The sequence below is a fragment of the Arachis stenosperma genome, chromosome 7 (assembly GCF_014773155.1).
Source record: "Arachis stenosperma cultivar V10309 chromosome 7, arast.V10309.gnm1.PFL2, whole genome shotgun sequence".
Classification (NCBI taxonomy): domain Eukaryota; kingdom Viridiplantae; phylum Streptophyta; class Magnoliopsida; order Fabales; family Fabaceae; genus Arachis; species Arachis stenosperma.
The window spans coordinates 80,996,540-81,016,455 of NC_080383.1; the positions used below are offsets into that span (position 1 = coordinate 80,996,540).

General features: G+C 34.3%; 1 protein-coding gene across 1 annotated transcript; it reads left to right on the forward strand.

Moving 5' to 3' along the window:
• Nucleotides 1-16,525: 16,525 nt before the first annotated feature.
• On the forward strand, nucleotides 16,526-19,144 carry LOC130939989 (uncharacterized). Its single transcript, XM_057868048.1, has 11 exons — nucleotides 16,526-16,663; nucleotides 16,780-17,047; nucleotides 17,132-17,228; nucleotides 17,330-17,457; nucleotides 17,610-17,694; nucleotides 17,790-17,922; nucleotides 18,012-18,070; nucleotides 18,257-18,380; nucleotides 18,543-18,725; nucleotides 18,808-18,873; nucleotides 18,944-19,144. The coding sequence occupies exons 1-11, from the start codon at nucleotides 16,526-16,528 to the stop codon at nucleotides 19,142-19,144; spliced, it is 1,482 nt and encodes a 493-aa protein (XP_057724031.1).
• The last annotated feature ends 772 nt before the right edge of the window (nucleotides 19,145-19,916 follow it).

Below are 19,916 nucleotides of genomic sequence, written 5' to 3' on the forward strand. Positions count from 1 at the left end.
GGAAAACAACCCACTCCAAGAGGCAAGAAAGAGAGTATTCCAAAACCACTTTGGAATCAAGGGAAGTTCTTAACCAAAGAACATTCAGACCATTACTACAAAATAATGGGTCTAAGGTCAGTGATCCCGGAAGTTAGATTCGATCTGAAAGAAGATGAATATCCAGAGATTCAAGAGCAAATTTGAAATAGGAACTGGAAAGTCCTAGCTAATCCTGAAACAAAGGTAGGAAGAAACATGGTTCAGGAATTCTACGCTAATCTGTGGCAAACAGATAGGCAGAGAATATCTGGAACTGCCCTCTATGACTATCGGACCTTGGTCAGAGGAAAGATTGTTCACATTCACCCTGACAAAATCAGGGAGATCTTTAAGCTACCTCAGCTGAAAGATGACCCAAACTCCTTTAATAGGAGAATGATGAGAACAAATAAGGGCCTGGACAAGATTCTAGAGGATATATGCATCCCTGGAGCCAGGTGGACCACCAGCACCAAGGGCGTCCCAAATCAACTCAAGAGAGAAGATCTCAAACCAGTCGCCAGAGGCTGGCTGGACTTTATTGGGCATTCTATATTGCCCACTAGCAACCGTTCTGAAGTCACAGTTAAAAGAGCAGTGATGATACATTGCATTATGTTGGGAAGAGAAATGGAAGTTCATCAACTGATTTCATGTGAACTTTACATAATTGCAAACAAGAACTCCAAAGATGCCAAATTGGCTTATCCAAGCTTAATTTCTATGCTCTGCAAAGATACTGGAGTGAAGATGGGAATAACTGAGTATATCTCAGTTGAGCGACCAATCACCAAAATATCAATGGAAAAACAACAAGTGCAGGATGACCCTATCAAGAGGAGAGCACAGGAATTCCTCCCGGAAATCCCTCAAATTGAATACTGGGAGCATCTTGAAGCATCTGTTACCAAGTTGCAAGAAGCTATGGACCAAATAAAGGAAGAACAGAATAATCAAAATAGCATGCTTTGCAAATTGCTTGGGGAACAAGAAGAGCAAAGGCGTGACTTAAAGAAACTGAAGCGTCAAAAACTATCTCTTGAAGGACCAAGCACCCCACAGACTAGAGGAACATCCAGTTCTCAAAATAAAGGTTGTTGAGTCCTAATCCTAGCTTTAATTCTGTGATAGTTGTTCTTATAGGAATTTACCTTAGAAGTTATATAGGAGTAGTAGTCATTAGTATATCTATCTTGATTTTATTTCTAATTAAGCTATAATTTATTTTTCTCATCATCATTAAACATGAATAAAATAGTAGATTTTTAGAATAAAGAGGTAATATTTTTTTCAAGTTCTTAATAAGCAAAATTTTAATTACTTAGATGTGGTGGCAATACTTTTTGTCTTCTGAATGAATGCTTGAACATTGCATATTTTTTATATTGAATTTCATGAATATTAAAATTGTTGGCTCTTGAAAGAATGATGAACAAGAGAAATATTATTGATGATTTGAAAAATCATGAAATTGATTCTTGAAGCAAGAAAAAGCAGTGAAAAAAAAAGGAATCATTGGATAAAGAAAAAGAAAAAGCTAATAACCCTTAAAACCAAAAGGCAAGGGTGAAAAGGATCCAAGGCTTTGAGCATCAATGGATAGGAGGGCCCAAGAAAATAAATCCAGGCCTAAGCGGCTAAATCAAGCTGTCCCTAACCATGTGCTTGTGGCATGCAGGTCCAAGTGAAAAGCTTAAGACTGAGTGGTTAAAGTCATGATCCAAAGTAAAGGAGTGTGCTTAAGAACTCTGGACACCTCTAATTGGGGACTCTAGCAAAGCTAAGTCACAATCTGAAAAGGTTCACCCAGTTATGTGTCTGTGGCATTTATGTATCCGGTGGTAATAATGGAAAACAAAGTGCTTAGGGCCATGGCCAAGACTCATAAAGTAACTGTGTTCAAGAATCAACATACTAAACTAGGAGAATCAATAATACTATCTGAATTCTAAGTTCCTATGGATGCCAATCATTCTGGATTTCAAAGGATAAAGTGAGATGCCAAAACTATTTAAAGGCAAAAAGCTACTAGTCCCACTCATCTGATTAGAATCTGAGCTTCACTTGAAACTCTGAGATATTATTACTTCTTAATTTCTTTTTTTTATCCTATTTTATTTATCTAGTTGCTTGAGGACAAGAAACAGTTTAAGTTTGGCGTTGTGATGAGCGGATATTTTATACGCTTTTTGGGGTAATTTCATGTAGATTTTAGTATGTTTTAGTTAATTTTTAGTATAATTTTATTAGTTTTTAGGCAAAATTCATATTTTTGAATTTTACTATGAGTTTGTGTGTTTTTCTATAATTTCAGGTATTTTCTGGCTTAAATTGAGGGAGCTGAGCAAAAATCTGATTTAGGCTGAAAAAGGACTGCTGATGCTGTTGGATTCTGACCTCCCTGCACTTGGAATGGATTTTTTGGAGCTACCGGAGTCCAATTGGCGCGCTCTTAATTGGGTTGGAAAGTAGACATCAAGGGCTTTCCAGAAATATATAATAGTCCATACTTTGTGCGAAGATAGATGACGTAAACTGGCGTTCAACGCCAGTTCCATGTTGCAGTTTGGCGTTCAGCGCCAGAAACAGGTTGCAAGTTGGAGTTCAACGCCAGAAACAGGTTACAACCTGGCGTTCAACTCCAGAAACAGCCCAGGCACGTGAGAAGTTTAAGTTTCAGCCCTAACACACACCAAGTAGGCCCCAGAAGTAGATTTCTGCACTATCCATCCTAGTTTACTCATTTTCTGTAAACCTAGGTTACTAGTTTAGTATTTAAACAACTTTTAGAGATTTATTTTGTATCTCATGACATTTTTAGATCTGAATTTTATACTCTTTGACGGCATGAGTCTCTAAACTCCATTGTTGGGGGTGAGGAGATGTGCAGCGTCTCGATGAATTAATGCAATTATTTCTGCTTTCCATTCAAACATGCTTGTTCCTATCTAAGATGTTCATTCGCGCCTCACTATGAAGAAGGTGATGATCCGTGACACTCATCACCTTCCTCAATCCATGAACATGTGCCTGACAACCACCTCCGTTCTACATTAGATTGAATGAATATCTCTTAGATTTCTTAATCAGAATCTTCGTGGTATAAGCGAGAACATTTTGGCGGCCACTCTTGAGGATCCGGAAAGTCTAAACCTTGTCTGTGGTATTCCGAGTAGGATTCAATGATTGAATGGCTGTGACGAGCTTCAAACTCGCAATTGTTGGGCGTGATGACAAATGCAAAAAAATCAATGGATTCTATTCCAACATGATCGAGAACCAACAGATGATTAGCCGTGCTGTGACAGAGCATTTGGACCATTTTCACTGAGAGGATGGGAAGTAGCCATTGACAATGGTAACGCCCTACATACAGCTTGCCATGGAAGGAGCCTTGCGTGTGTGAAGAGGAGGACAAGAGAAAAGCTGAAATTCAGAGGACAAAGCATCTCCAAAACTCCAACATATTCTCCATTACTGCATAATAAGTATTTATTTCATGCTCTTTTACTTTTTACAATTGAAACTAAAAATTATTATTGATATCATATCCTGACTAAGAATAATAAGATAACTATAGCTTGCTTCAAGCCAACAATCTCCGTAGGATTCGACCTTTACTCACGTAAGGTATTACTTGGACGACCCAGTGCACTTGCTGGTTAGTTGTGTGAAGCTGTGAGAAATAGTCCATTAATATTGGCATACACAATTTCATGCACCAATAAGCTTGTTTTATCTCTGTCCGAAGATATCCCCTATAGCATATTCACTGGCATCATACATCAATTCATGCGATAAATTCCAGTTGGGGGGAGCTATGATGGGAGCCGAGACAAGTCTTGCTTTTAGAGTTTCAAAGGCATGCAAACAATCATTATCAAAAATAAAAGGAATGTCCGCAACCAAGATATTGCTTAAAGGTTTAGCAACCTTAGAAAAATCCTTTATACATCTCCTATAAAATTCTGCATATCCTAAGAAACTCCGGATTGCCTTTGCATTAGTGGGTGGTGGTAATTTTTCAATTACCTCCACCTTAGCTTTATCAACCTCAATTTCTTTGCTTAAAATTCGGTGCCCAAAAACAATACCTTCAATTACCATAAAATGATATTTTTTCCAATTCAAAACAAGGTTTGTTTCATAGCACCGTTTCAAGACTAAAGAAAGATGCTTAAGGCAAGAATCAAAAGAATTACCAAACACAAAAAAATCATCCATAAATACCTAATGAACTTTTCAACCATATCTGAGAATATAGAAAGCATACACCTCTAAAAAGTTGCTGGGGTATTACAGAATCTAAACAGAATCCTTTGGTAAACAAATACTCCAAAGGGACATGCAAATGCCGTCTTTTCCTGATCCTGAGGGTCTACAGCAATCTGATTATAGCCAGAATATCCATCTAAAAATAGTAAAAACCATGGCCGGCTAACTTCCCAAGCATCTGATCAATGAAAGGCAAGGGAAATTGATCTTTTCTTGTTGCATTGTTGACTCATCTGTTATCAATACACCTACACCACCCTGTGACGGTCCTTGTGGGAATAAGCTCATTCTTTTCATTCTTGATCACTGTCGTCCCTCCTTTTTTGGGAACCACTTGCACAGGACTCACCTATGGGATGTTAGAAATTAGGTAAATTATCCCAACTTTCCAAAGGTTCATCATCTCTTTTTGGACCACCTCTTTCATAGTTGGATTTAGTCGCCTCTGTGGTTGCACAACCAGTTTAGCATCATCCTCAAGTAAGATCTTGTGCATATATTTAGTGAGACTAATCCCCTTTAATCACTAATGGTCCACCCAAGAGCTGTTTTATGACTCTTGAGCACTCTAAGCAATGCTTCCTCTTCCTCATGCCTTAGAGAGGAGCTAATAATCACTAGATATGAATCATGCTTGTCTAGGAATGCATACTTAAAAGAGGGAGGGAAGAGGTTCAACTCAAGCTTTGGAGGCTCTTCTTCCTTATGAATGGCGTGTGGTTCCTCCTTTTGAGGTGGTAAGTCATCAATCACAAGTAAATCATCCTCTAGAGGGGGTTCCAAAATCTCGTCAAGCTCTTCAGCTTGAAATGCCTCTTGAATGAGTGGTTTAATAAGATCAACTCTCATACACCCCTCAGGATCACTAGGGTGTTGTAAAGTCCCAAGCACATTAAGGACTACTTCCTCTTCATTGATCCTCAGAGTCAATTCACCCTTTTGAACATCAATAAGGGCTCTCCCTATAGCTAAAAAGGGTATCCCCAAAATAATAGATTATTCTTGTCCTCTTTCATATCCAGTATGACAAAATCAGCAGAAAAAATTAAATGGTCCTACTTTCACAAGTAAATTCTCAACAACTCCCAAAGAAAACATAATTGAACGGTCAGTAAGTTGAAGAGAAATATGTGTAGGTTTTACCTCATCAATTTGGAGCTTTCTCATCAAGAAAAGTGGCATGAGATTGATGCTAGCTCCAAGGTCACATAAGGCTCTCTGAATAGTGATGTCAAGGAATTAAAAAGCTTCTCGGATCTTACATTTTCTTTGGGAGATCCAGCTGAATAATAGTACTACATTCCTTACTAAGCACCACTGTCTCACTCTCTTTCCAATTCCTCTTGTTAATCAACAACTCTTTCATAAACTTTGCATAAAGAGGCATTTGCTCAAGAGCCTTTGCAAAAGGAATGTTAATTTGAAGCTTCCTGAAGACCTCTAGAAATTTAGAAAACTGCTTGTCTTTGGAGGCCTTCTGAAGTCTCTGAGGATATGCCATCTTGAGCTTGTACTCAGGTGCTTTGGCAACGCCGGATATTTCTCAAGATCAACCAGAAAAGAGTTATTAGGTTGTCTAGGAGGGGCATGCTCCTCTTTGCTCTATACCTCTTCCTGAGCTTCTTTTTCAACCGGCTCCTCACTAACCTTTGCTTCTGAACTTGTTATCTTACCACTTCTCAAATAAATAATCTTGCATTCTTCCCTTGGATTAGGCACTATGTCACTAGAAAGAGTATTAGGAGGCCTCTCAAGTGCTTGCTTGCTCAACTGACCCACTTGAATCTCCAAGTTTTTGAGTGAAGCTTTGGTTTTCTGCATAAAACTATGAGTACTTTTGGAGAATTATGCAATAATAGATTCAAAGTCAGATGATTTTTGAGGTTGAGTTTTTCCGAGGAAACAATAACAATAACCATCAAGGAAGGAGATATGGATGACAACCTCTTAATGATTTGACTTGCATGATTGGTCGGTTCTCACTGTAATCGGGTGTCCATGGAAATACTGCCTTAGCCTCCGAAAAGAAACAGCAAAGCGAATGCCACCTTTTCTAACCTTGTGTACCTTAGCTCCAACCGCTGGAGCACCTTACTTATGAAGTATACGAGTTGCTGTTGTTTGCCTTTCTCTTGTACTAGAGCAGCCGCCAAAGCTTCTTCCGTCACCGCGAGGTACAAGTACAAAGGCTCCCCTTCTCTTGACTTTTCGAGCACAGGTGCTTCCGATAAAATTCTCTTAAGTGGTTAAAGGCTTCGTCAAAATATGAGTCCCACTCAAAGGCCATTCCCTTTTTCATCAGGTTAAAGAAAGGAAACCTTGGCTGCCAACGCATCGAGGAAACGGGACATAACTGTCAACCTCCCCGCTAACCTTTGCACGCCTTTAACACACTTGGGGCTTTCCATGAGGAGCACGGCTTCACATTTATTTAGGTTGGCCTCTACCCCCCTTTGAGTGATCATGAAACCTAGGAACTTCCCTGCTTCCATGGCAAAGACACATTTTATGGGATTTAACCTCATATTGTGTTTTCGAAGGGAGTTGAAGATGACCTGCAGGTCGGCTACCAGACTGTCCGGTTTTGTCATTTTAACAAGCATGTCATTGATATAAACTTCTAGCGAATTGCCTATGTGTTCCTTAAAAACCTTATTCATCAGTTAGTAGGTTGTCCTTGCATTTTTTAGGCCAAACGGCATGACTTTGTAAAAATATGTTTCCCCTAGCGTTATAAACATTGTCTTCTCCTCGTCAGGTCAGTATATCGGGATCTAATTGTATCTCGAGCATCCATGAAATCAAGAACTTGTATCCCTCCATCGCGTCCACCAAGTCATCTATGTTGGGGAGGGGGAATGAGTCCTTTGAACAGGCTTTGTTAAGGTCTGAATAATCCACGTACATTTTCCATTTTTCATTTGCCTTCATCATGAGAACCACATTTGAAAGCCACATAGAGTAGTCTAATTCCCTAATGAAGCCAGCTTCCAACAAGCTATTCATCTACTTGGCCACCTCATTTGCTCTTTCCGAGGACATCTTCCTTTTTCTCTGCACGATGGGCCTTGCCTCCGATTTTATAGCCAATCAGTGGGACATAAACTCTAGGTTTATTCCCGGCATATCGGTTGGGATCTAGGCAAAAAGGTCTCCATTAGCTCGGATGGCTTCGATCAGAGATCCTTTCAACTCATCAGGTATTGTAGTTCACAAATGTGAATTTATTCTCTGTCTCCCCTACATGGAATTTTTCCAGGTCAGCCTAGGGCTTGGGCCTCGGATACTCATACATTCTTGCGTCTGAATCTGCCAAGAACACGTCGGCTGCTTCCTTGGACCTTCTCCGTAGGGATAAGCTGGCGTTATCACAAGCGACAACCATTTCCAAATTCCCTCGAATTGTCCCTACTAACCCATCGTTTGCCATGAACTTCATTGATAAGAATTTTGTGCAAATGATTGCTAGCAGGTTGTTGATGGTTTTCCTTCCAAGGATGACGCTATAAGTTGTGGAATCCTTGAGGACTACAAACTCAACTGTGGCGGACTTCCTACTTGTCCTAAAACCAATGCAGATCGGAAAGACGACGGAGCAGTCCAGTTTGATGTAGTTATCACTAATCCCACGACTCTACGGCAGTGGTCCTTGAGGTCGCTTCCCTTTAACCCCAAGGCGTCAAACACGTTTCAAAACATGATGGACGAGTCTACCCATATGTCAATTAAAATTTTCTTGACTAAACCCGTCCTGGCTTTCATCGTAACCACCATTGGCGGGTCCTTCATGAGGTCACCACACCACTGATTTCCAAGGCCAAATGATATTTCGGGGAGTTCTCTAAGAAAGGCCTCTCCCCGGCTACAACGGCAAATACCTTGGCATCTTTCTTTTATGTGGACTTTGACTTTGTGGGGCATCCCTACCGACTAACACATTCACTACTACGGTTGGGGTTGCCGGCCTGACGGGGTGTTTGGGTGGCTAGCTGTCGTTTGTTGGTAGCTACCACCTTGCTAACATTCTCATCATTTATATACTCTCTTGTCACGCGTTGTATCTCTTGCATTGTCCAAACAGTCTTGGTGATTAAGTATTTCCAAAAATCTTTGTTTACTAGGTCATTGGTGAGGCACAAGCGGGCCACGGAGTTTGTGAGGTCGTCGATCTCCAAGCATTCATCGTCAGGGACGGACATAAGAGGGGGCGAGTGGCGGCCTCGGCCCCCCTCCCACTTTTTTTAATAGTAATAAGTTATTATGTATAATTTAATTTTTAAAAAAAAATTATTTAGTATTTAGTCTAGTATAAATAAAAGTTCAGTCTAATTTAAATATTAATAATTTTTAATATCTAAAAAGTAAGTAACAATATTAAAGAAATCTAAAAAAGATATTATTACTAATATTTTTTAATTAAATAAAAATTTTCAAATCTCATAAAGTAAATTCTTTTTCTTCTTGTGGTCGTCTTTTTTTATTCATTTGGTATTAATTCTCTCTGTTTCAACTGCTACAATTAAGAGATCTTTTTCAACTATGAATATTGTGAAAAATAACTTAGAAACAAAATAAAAGATGAATTTCTTGCTAATTGTCTTTTAATTATATTGAAAAGAAAATTACTGAAAAATTTGATACAAATTCTATTATCGGTGAATTTTATGATACGAAGAATCGATCACTTCGTTAGTAAAAAGTATACATATATTTTTTTTTACTTTAAAATATATTCTCTGTCGGTATATTTTTGTAATACATCTTATATTATATGATTATTTTACATAATTTTTAATATTATATGTGTTATTGGCCCCCCATAATATCATTTCTAGATCCGTCCCTGCTCATCGTTGAAACGGTCCAGGTAATTCCTAGTGGGTTTGCCAGCCCGTTGTGTTATCTCCAAGAGATGGATCGAGTGCTTTGCCTTGGCAATTCGAGTAGTAAATTGGGCTAGAAACTTCTGAGTGATGTCTGAGAAAGTGGTTATGGAACCTTGTGGGAGAGAATTGAACCAACAAATTGCTAGCCCGCCAGGGTTACAGGAAACGCGCAGTACATACTGACTGCGTCTCCCACACTTTTTAGGTTAATTCTAGCTACGAAGGCCGTGATGTGCTCTTGTGGGTCTTTAAGAACATCATACCTCATGTCCGTCGGCTTATTAAAGTTTATAGGTAATCGGACTGTGAGGATGGAGAAGTGGAAAGAGGTGGCACCAATCACCACAAGGTTTCGGCATTTCCTTTTTTGCTCTTCTCTATGCTCCCAGCTTCTCGACTTGACTCGAGAGTGAAGGAACTGGGTGCGACTATCAGTCTAGTCGTGCCTGTCATTCTTTTCTCCGTCATGCTGCTGTTCTTCCGATCTTCTCAACGGGGACCTAGTGCAAGAATGGCTCAGGCAGGATTGTGCGCGTGAGAGAGTATTTTGGCTATTCTCAAGGTTGTAGCGGTCTCTCGCCGCCAATTTTCATTCCAGATTTTGGACCCTGTGTTTGAGTTCTTGCATGATCCGGGAGTTGTCGTTGCCTGTACTCCATAATGGACGCCTTTTTGGGAATTGATTTTGGGAGTAGTCCTAATCGGAAGGGGTCGATCGACGCCTCTGAAAGGTGCCTTAGCCCAGCCTACTCATGAGACAATTGGCACTCGTTGTTCTCACCTTCTCCTGGCTCGTCTTTCAGGTAGAGGAAAGCCTCCATCCTCAGCTCGCGTTAGGTCCCCACAGACGACGCCATTGTTCATGAGTTCATCGAGTCGGTTGGTAAAGGGATGTTGGGGATGAAGATTGGGACCTGAATGTGAGTTCTGAAGGGAGAAGGTGCATCAATGCGTCGTCAGTTGATCGATGGGTGGGGCTATCTGCAAGGGCACTCCGATGCCGAAGTCAATATCCATATAATGAGGTGGCTAAATTAAATTTTGGTGGCATATCTAAGGAAAGGAGTAGATCCCTATTCTTTATTCTCATTCGTCGGGTGGCCTTCTTGTTTGAGCCCAACCCTTTAAAAGTTTCTACCAGTTGTCCAACTGAAGAGATCGTGTCACATGATGAACATTTCATCGCATGACTAGATCATAAATTCGCTTAATGAACTTTCAATTCTTGTTGAGTTGGGCTAGAACATCTTTATCATTGAAACACAGCCTCGACCAGAAATTAAAAGATTAATTATATCTTCACTGTTTTGAATTTATTGATCAAAATAATCTTAAAGAGTTATAAGAAGTAAAATAACTATTTTAAATATTACATGTTTTCTCTTCCATTTAATAGTGTCATAATTAGTAAAATTTAATTATTATCACACATCTGTAGAAGGCAAATTACTAGCAACTATCCTTACGACATTTATTAAGATTTCTAAAGTAAAAAATATGACAAAATATTTTATACATTTAATGTTATTGAAAATATCAAAATTTTTGCTTTAACATGCTTAAGAAAGTACAAATATTTGTTAGTAGTTTTTTTTTTTTGAATAAACAGTTAAGATCAAATAAAATTGGGTGGAGGACAAATAATTATTTGACGTTGAACGTAGTAACATTTGATATTTGGAAAGCATTTCTCTTTATTTTTTTTGGACATGTGGAAAGTATTTTAATTTTTATGTAGCTGCATTATTATACCACGATAATCTAATACTAAACTATTAAAAGAGGGTTGTCAGGTAGTGGAAATCCAACGTATCTTAAAGGAGAGAGCTGAAGAGTGGGTTGACTGTGGTGCTTTCTATAAAAATTGTATCATTTGTGGTCTCTCTTCCTTCATTTTTTATGCATCATTATTAGGTAATATAAAATGTAATATTAGCTTCAATGTCTTAAATACTTCCTAACAAATCCTCCTCTTATTCTCTTTAACCATTAATAATTTGTTGTATTGTCTCCCTTATTTCAATTAATTTTCCTTCTTTTCGTAACTGTTTATCAAATTCTTTATTGATTTTCAAATTTTGAATTTCTTCTTTATCAAATTCTATCTATATCTTTAATATGTACCCTTTTAGTTTTCTTTGATAATCGTAATTGAATCATGCCGCGTGCCTCCTGCATATCAGCTTATTGGATGGAATGTTGCTTTAATATAATAGCTCTTGAGTTTTCAATTTAATGCAATGAGATGAACATAATTTTATTATCCTTGCTCCTAAATAAATATGCAATGTTCTCCTTAAAGTTATTACTTTCTCTTCCCATCTGTTCATTTCCTCTTTCCATAGCTAGCAAGGATGTATGACAACTATTTTCAAGCTCCTTCTTTTTTTCTGGAAATTAATCCTGATATGGTTATATTCTATCCTTCACTTGATCTCGAACAAATCCTTCTCTTATTCTCTTTAACCATTAATAATTTGTTGTATTGTCTCCCTTATTTCAATTAATTTTCCTTCTTTTTGTGACTGTTTATCAAATTCTTTATTAATTTTCAAATTTTGAATTTTACCGTCATACATTATATCCATTACTCTTACTTATTTATAACTCATTGCTTTCATTATATTTTAGCATTTGCTCCTCCCCTCTTTTATTTTTCTAAGTCGGGAATGTTAATGTTAATGTTCCTCAACTGCAGCAGCAAAATGCAGAAAAAAGTAATCATTTATGTTTCCAAAATGTTTTAGGACTAAGAAGTTCTTGAAAAACTTGCTCATTTGATTTGACAAAATGTTCTTGAAAGAGTTGTGTGCTAATTTTGATTTGCCTCTATGTATCTACGTGTTCTTTTTTATTTGTTTTTGAAAGAGTTGTGTGCTAATTTTGATTTGCCTATATATTGTATTTTCATTTTTTTTATCTGAAGGATATAATTTTGGCTTTAAAAATTTTTTATTATCATATTATTAAATTGGTTTATAACAATTTATAAAAATTAAAATTGTGCACCATCTGGTACCTCAAAAGAGTATTTTAAGAGGCTTCTAGTAGTCTATATATACATATTAAATAATTATTGACACGAGTATTGATTGTTTATTTTAAATTTAATCACTGATAAATGAAATACCATACTTTTGTGTTTATTTTTAGTATGGTCAGTGACATTTTGCAGTTTTTTTGCGAGATTGAAATAAATGGAACAAGTTGAATACATTGTTATCATATAATTATGGTTGCAATCTTTAACAAATTGTCTAAAACTATTATAATTAATCTTTAAAATTTTTACAGCATCCCTAATATTTTTAAGTCAATTTTTAAATTTCACTTAAATTTTACACACGGTTGCTTTGATCTTATTTTTTAAGCGTGTGTGAAATTATCTAATTATGATATGATTTTTAATATTTTATAATTTATCTTTTTAGTATATAAAAAATAATACATGTTTAACATTTAATTTTTTTAACTATTATAAAGATAATTAAATTTATAATTCAATATGCATTATGTTGTATTGTCTATGTATATTATCAATATTACATCGAAGCAATATTTTTTTTAGTAGAGGCTAATATTAGAGTATAATTAATAAATCATGGTTTTAATGAAATCCTAATTATTTCTATATAATTATTAGAGTACTAATGTTCTGCTATGTTTTTTTATTATGTACTTCTAAATAAAATAACCCTTCATTCATTTCATGTTTAATTTCATTCGCTTTCTTATCAACTTTTGTTTGTCTTTTTTTATATGCTTTTTAGATCTTTTGTTCCCTCATGCATTTATGGCCTTTGTGTATTTATCATTTACGATATATTTTGTAATCATTTCTATCTGTATCTTTAATATGTACCCTTTTAGTTTTCTTTGATAATCGTAATTAAATCATGCCGCGTGCCTCCTGCATATCAGCTTATTGGGTGGAATGTTGCTTTAATATAATAGCTCTTGAGTTTTCAATTTAATGCAACGAGATGAACATGATTTTATTATCCTTGCTCCTAAATAAATATCCAATGCTCTCCTTAAAGTTATTACTTTCTCTTCCCATCTGTTGATTTCCTCTTTCCATAGCTAGCAAGGATGTATGACAACTATTTTCAAGCTCCTTCTTTCTTTTTGGAAATTAATCCTGATATGGTTATATTCTATCCTTCACTTGATCTCGCATAATGCTTTTAATTTTTTAAATAGTTTTACTTATTTTTCAGTTTTATTTTTTTCTCCCTGTTATTTTCTTTTGATTATCATTTCTTCCTTTTTGTTATGATACAAATTTAGGACGTTGGAGAGATCCCTACATTGTTCTGTAGGAGCTTTAAAGACGTTATATCTAACTCTTTGTTATTCATCGATACTAATGGTGATGAGATCAAAATAACAATTCATAAAGGGGATCGAACTGCTATCATAGTTCAAGGTTACAAACAACTATTGGAGAGATATCGTCTTGACCATGGTGGTTGGCTTAAGGTGAAATATGTTGGTCGTGACAAATTTCTTATTAATCAAGCAATGGACCACAACATGCACGTAGTTTCTAACTATGTAGTCCCCTTCAAGTCTTTATTGGATAATAAAAAATTGTTTGTCCATGAAAACAATGTGGATTCAACTGCTCATGCATCTGGATTAATGGATGGGGGCTTATACGTTCCTTCAATTGATAGAGCCCTTGCATTTCCAACGGATCTTCTTGGTGAAATGATTGAATCAATAGATCAACCTTCATCTGAAAATGTGCTATCAATGCCTTCAACACTGTCCAACGAAGTTCCTGTCATTGTTCAGAATGATTTGTCTTTTATGCAGACATTAAAATTTTTTAATCATCTTATGAATTCCTTTTTCGGAGATTTAGCCAATCAGGATGTACTCAAAACCCTTCTAATGTAAACATCTCTCATTTTACTCCATGTGTAGACGAAGTATATGAGAATAATTCGGTATCTTTAGAAGGAATGCATGTTGAATTGGACCGTTTGGAAGTATCGATTGCGAACAATAATTTGAATCCATTATCAGGTAACCACTTTTCATCCATTAAATCAGATGCAACTCCTTTGGTTTATTCTATTGTTAAGGTTGTTACACTCTACCAGGCTGACCACTATGCAATGGTATGTATCTTGATAAATTTTCTATTTCAATTTTGATCTAAAACACTAATTTCCAGGCCATCAGAGTCACTTTGTTGATTATGTTTTTATTTATCTTTAATTTATCAGCTACTGCCGGCCAAATTCGCAACGAAGGCTTTCCCATCTAAGCTTGATAAGATCAAGGTTAAACAAAGTAACGGATCTTTTTGCGAGATGAAACTACGATGGAACTCAGAGAGGCCTAATGGTGTATTCATCACAAAGGGTTGGTCTAGATATTGCAAAAAAAATAAGTTGAAGGGTGACAGTGTTGTTAAGTTGAGTGTATCTTCTATTGATGAGACAGTGATGAGTATTGCTATTTTGTCCCGTTAGTTAATTGTGATTAGAAGGTCTCTTACAAATTTCTAACTGTAATTCTGGAATGTAAAGCTTTGCTATTACAAGTTAATGCCACTCTATATCGTTAGCTATGTAATGTTTTTTGTTTATTTATATTTTTCTTTTTGGTGTAACTTATATTTAATGCAATGTTTCAGTTTAACAGTAGACTAATGTGTTTTTTATTGTTGTTTTTCTATTTATCCCTTTTTTTAAGATTAAGTTTTCACTTAACAGAATTCGTTCCAATATTTTACTTATCTGTTTTGATTCCTGCTTGCACTTTTTAATGGTTTCTATTAAGGATTATTAAGAGTTTAATTTTTTTTTTGTTTCTGTAATTCTTGATCATGATGTAACAGACATTCCATATATAACCTAAGCATGTTTGTGATGGTTATTTACTCTAATTTTATCCCTGTGTTTTTGCTCTATATATCTACGTTTAGTTTGATGTCGCAGAAGATGTAGTTCTAATCTATATACATATTTTATATTTGAAAATAAAATAATTCATCATGTTTTTAATCAGTTAGAATTTTCTGATCATCATGGTGAATGTGTTCTCATGTGTTATGCTGCCTTCTATTCTCTTTTCAATAATCTATAATACGTTGTATAATGCTTCAATATCTATAGATTCTTTCCCCCTTGATTTGTTCATCGTCTATAATAAGATATAACCATTCCTTAATTTGTTCATATAATTTACTTTTTTTTTTATTTTTGCTTGCACTCTTTTTACCTTTTTTGTTTCCAATTATTAAGAGATTAAATTTTGTTTTATTGTTTCAGTAATTCTTAATCAAGATTTGTTAGACATTCTATGTCTATTATAATTGAACATGTTTGTTATCGGTATCTATTTTACTTTTACCCTTGTTTTTTATTGTATTTATCTGTATTAATTTGATGTCATATATCATGTAATTAGATTCAATTTTTAATCATTTTTTAGATGTTTTGTAATCCTTCAATATTATGTTTAATTCTTCCACCATTTCAAATAGATTACAGGTTTTGTTGTGAGATTGAAATAAATGAAATGAGTCTTAAGATGTAACTAAATTTATTGTTATTATTATGGTTGCAATCTTTATCAAATTGAATAAAACTCTCATACATATGCAATCTGAATCTTCTTTTAAGGCACAACAATTAACAATTAAACCCTTAACATCTACATTGGATAAAAGTATAAAACCAAATAGAAGTAATTTTAGAATTATATACATTATATACATTGTCCTCATAATTAGTTAATAGTATATTAAAGTATATTTATTAATAGCAAATTTATCTGTAAGCACATTCATTCACTATACCACATCACATATCACATAAATGATTTTGTAAGAAGATGTAAAAGAGATAAAGTCATTTATACTTTGGGTAACTGTTGCCTGAAATTTATTGCATAGTATAGTTTCTTATAACTTCAGCTTAATTTAGATGAGATTTTGGGCACCATTTGCTTGAGTACTTTATCTATTTTTTTATTCCCTAGGTAAAGTGCCTTGATAGGCAACATGTCCAACATGCATTGGTGAGTCTAGATTTTTTATTATTAAGGCAGTAAGCTATAATTAATGACTTCATCAATTTTCACCAACATTTTCAAGCAATTCATCATTCATGTTATTAAATATCATTTAATATTTATCCTTTTTGGTAGTTACCGTGACTATACGTTTATAGTTTGCATATATATCTTCTTTTATATAATCTCATTGTCATCTAGTAATCTTATTATGTTTTTGGGAAAAACTTGCATCTTATAAAAATCCATTTTATATTTATACACTCAGTAACTTTTGTTTCAATCATAGTAGTATAGCATCTCCATTCAACATGTTTAAAGATCTTGACCTTGCTGCTGCTAATCAAGTTTGGCGTATCAAAATTCGTGTTATCAAGATATGGTCTATTATCATAGGTGAAGAAAAGTTTAGGAGGCCCAACTTGGAACTGGTTGTTATGGATGAATTAGTAAGTTTTTTTTTTTTTTATTATGAGTTTCTTTAATTCATAAGAGCAATATAAAACATGCGATTATGCAATCCTCCATTTTAAATTATTTTTGTCACAATTTGTCAATTTTGTAGGGTCATCGAATACAGTGTTCTGATAGGAATTCTCTGAGGAGATTCTTTGAACAGGATTTAATTGAGGGTAAGGTGTATTCTATTGCTAATTTCTCACTTGAACCTAATAATCAGAAGTACAAGCCAACAACCCATGCTCTTCATGTTTTCTTCAAGAGGGAAACTCAATGTCGTTCATTAGAGGATATTAACTTCCCTAACAATGTTTTTCACTTTGTCCCAAATGAAATGATACTTAATCATGATAATCACCACTCTCACTTGATAGGTACATATCAAATATCATTATTTGCTGTATTTTTTTAGTTATGTGTTTATAACATCATTATGGTCTTATTATTTTTTTATATAGATGTCATTGGATTGTTAACCGGAAAGGGTGATATAATAGAGTTCACAAAGAATGGAAAGAAGTCTATATACATGGTGATTGAGCTTGATGATATGAAGTATGTTTATAAAGTTTGTTTATTTTAGCTGAAATGGATTTTTTTATTTAGTATTTACAAATTATTTGAGTTGTCATCATTATATCCATCGGTTCATATAGATCTAAGGGTAAAATAAGGTGTACTTTGTGGGAGGATTTTGCTAATAAACTGGTGAAACACATGGAGGAACAGCCTTCTACTGAATTTATAATCATCCTGCAGTTTGCCAAGTTTGACATGTTCAAGGGTATGCTATTTATTTCATCTCAAATATAAATTATTCATGGATTTACATCTTCATACATGTTAACATACATGTTAATTTATCCAATAATGTAACCTAAGTACTCTCTATTCAAATATTAGTGTCATAATATTTTATTCACTTTTTTTTCATAGGAACTATGGGGATATCTAATAAAAACTATAACTCTACCTTATACATTAATGCTGACCTTCAAGAGGTTAAGGAATTTAGACAGAAGTATAAATTCTATTTTTGTTTTTATATTTTTGTATTTGCTAATTAATATAATTAGTTATTAGACATTATGCTGAAATATATACATTTTTTTATAGATTTATTATGGGAAATGACAAGGCTTCTAACAAGCTTTCTCAAATTGCATCTGATGTTTCAATGTCACTTGAGCAAGATCTTATTAGCCATACCCCATACAAGCCCATTTCTGAACTTAAGGAATCCACTGAGGTTTTATATAAGTAGTTTGTAATGTATTTTTATCTGTTATGAATCATGCACATTCTCTAAGATTTTACTCACAAATTTATGATTTTCAGGGTGGAATATTTGTTACTATTGGAACAGTCATGTCCATTGATACTAGATTCGGTTGGTGGTATAAGGGGTGTAAGATGTGCTTTCATTCACTCAATAGGATGAGAATTCATACTATTGCCAATCATGTAATATTTATCCTAATATTCATATTCCTCGATAACAAATTTGTTATTATACAATATAAGTTAATTAGTCTAATTTCCTCTCTTAGGGATCATTATCATATATTTCTTTTCGAATGTAGTTACTGTATTCACCTCAGAGTATCTGATGAAATGGATTCTGCCTCATTTATTATTTATGATAAGGAAGCCTCCAAGTTTCTTGAAATTTCTGCTTCTGAGCTTCGATTGAAACAGATAGCAAAAGTATAAATTTTTGCCAATATATTGTTAATCTCTTCATCTATTTAATTATTTAAATATTTGATAAATAGCAAAGGTATAAATTTTTGTCAATATATTGTTAATCTCTCCATCTATTTAATTATTTAAATATTTGATAATTATGTATGCGTTGCTCAATTATAGGGTTACAACAAGGATGAATTTTCCTCTGAGATAAACTCATTTAGAGGTAAGAAGTTCCTATTCAAGGTTTCTGTCAAGCTCGATGATATCAATGCTTTCCAGCCTTGCAAGATAACTATTTTGAAGTTGACTGAAGATCCAACTATCCTGAATTTGTTTGCTGCCAAGTACAAGCTATCTGATGTATGAAATGAACAACACACAATTTATCTAAATATTTAATCTTGGTCTCTCTTATAATTTTACCTTATTATTATGTAAGCAGCCGAACATCCCCATTGAAAACTCTGAGCTCCAGAGCTTACATACAGATTCTACTGATAATGCTAAGGTCAGATACTTTTTATTTTTTCTTTATAATAATTATGTGTTTTATTCAATCTCATGTTGTTTGATTTCAGGAGATCAGTTCTCAGTCATGTAAAATTATTTCTCTTGACGTTAATGATGACTTTGTTACTCCCAAGAGAGGTATTATAGCTGGTGTAATGGCAAAAAAATTGGTGGATGTTTTTCCAGAGATTGCCACTACTTCCACTTCCAAATGTAGAAAGCTCTCTCATGATTCTGACTACAGCTCTATCAAAAAGCATGCTGACTAATTTAGGATATAATCTTTATCAATATTATCTGTTTGAGTCAATGTAATGTACTCTGGTGTCTTTTTAATTATCTTAAAAGGCCATGGAGAGCTTATGTTTTATTTTAGTGTTTTTTTAATCCAATAATTAGGTTTAGTTTATTTTTCATCTATCTTAGTAGTTGTTTCTTTGTTAAGTCAAGTTAATGTTTAAGTGTTGTCCTTTGTCAGCTATCAATTAAGATGGGTTGTAATTAGGCTATGCCTACATTATCTATGCTACTATTAATATTAGTTTTATTATGTGATCTTTTATTTTGTTTTCAATTTCTATTTGATATGATATCTACATTACATGTTTTATTAGTGTATTTATATGTTTTGGGTTAAAGATGTCCTTCTTTCATTAGTAGTTAACATATAATAGAATCTAAAACACCTTAAATTTAAATTGATGAGATTTTCTAGATTAATAACTCATTCTTTCATCAGTAGGTAAACATATAATATATGACTTATAATGGCAGAATCAATATGGTTTAAACTACGATATAAAAGAATAGTAGCAACAAAACTAAAAGTCTTATTTTTATAGTACATCACAATTATTAACAAAGGAAAGTTAGTATATGGTAATTAATTTTTTTAAAGTTTGAACACTGGAATGTTTTATTAAGAATTTTACGTTTATTTAGATAAATTAAATTAGTATAAATAAACTTTCAATATATGTATGTCAACTAAAAGTCTTATTTTTATAGTACATTAAAATTATTAACAAAGGAAAGTTAGTA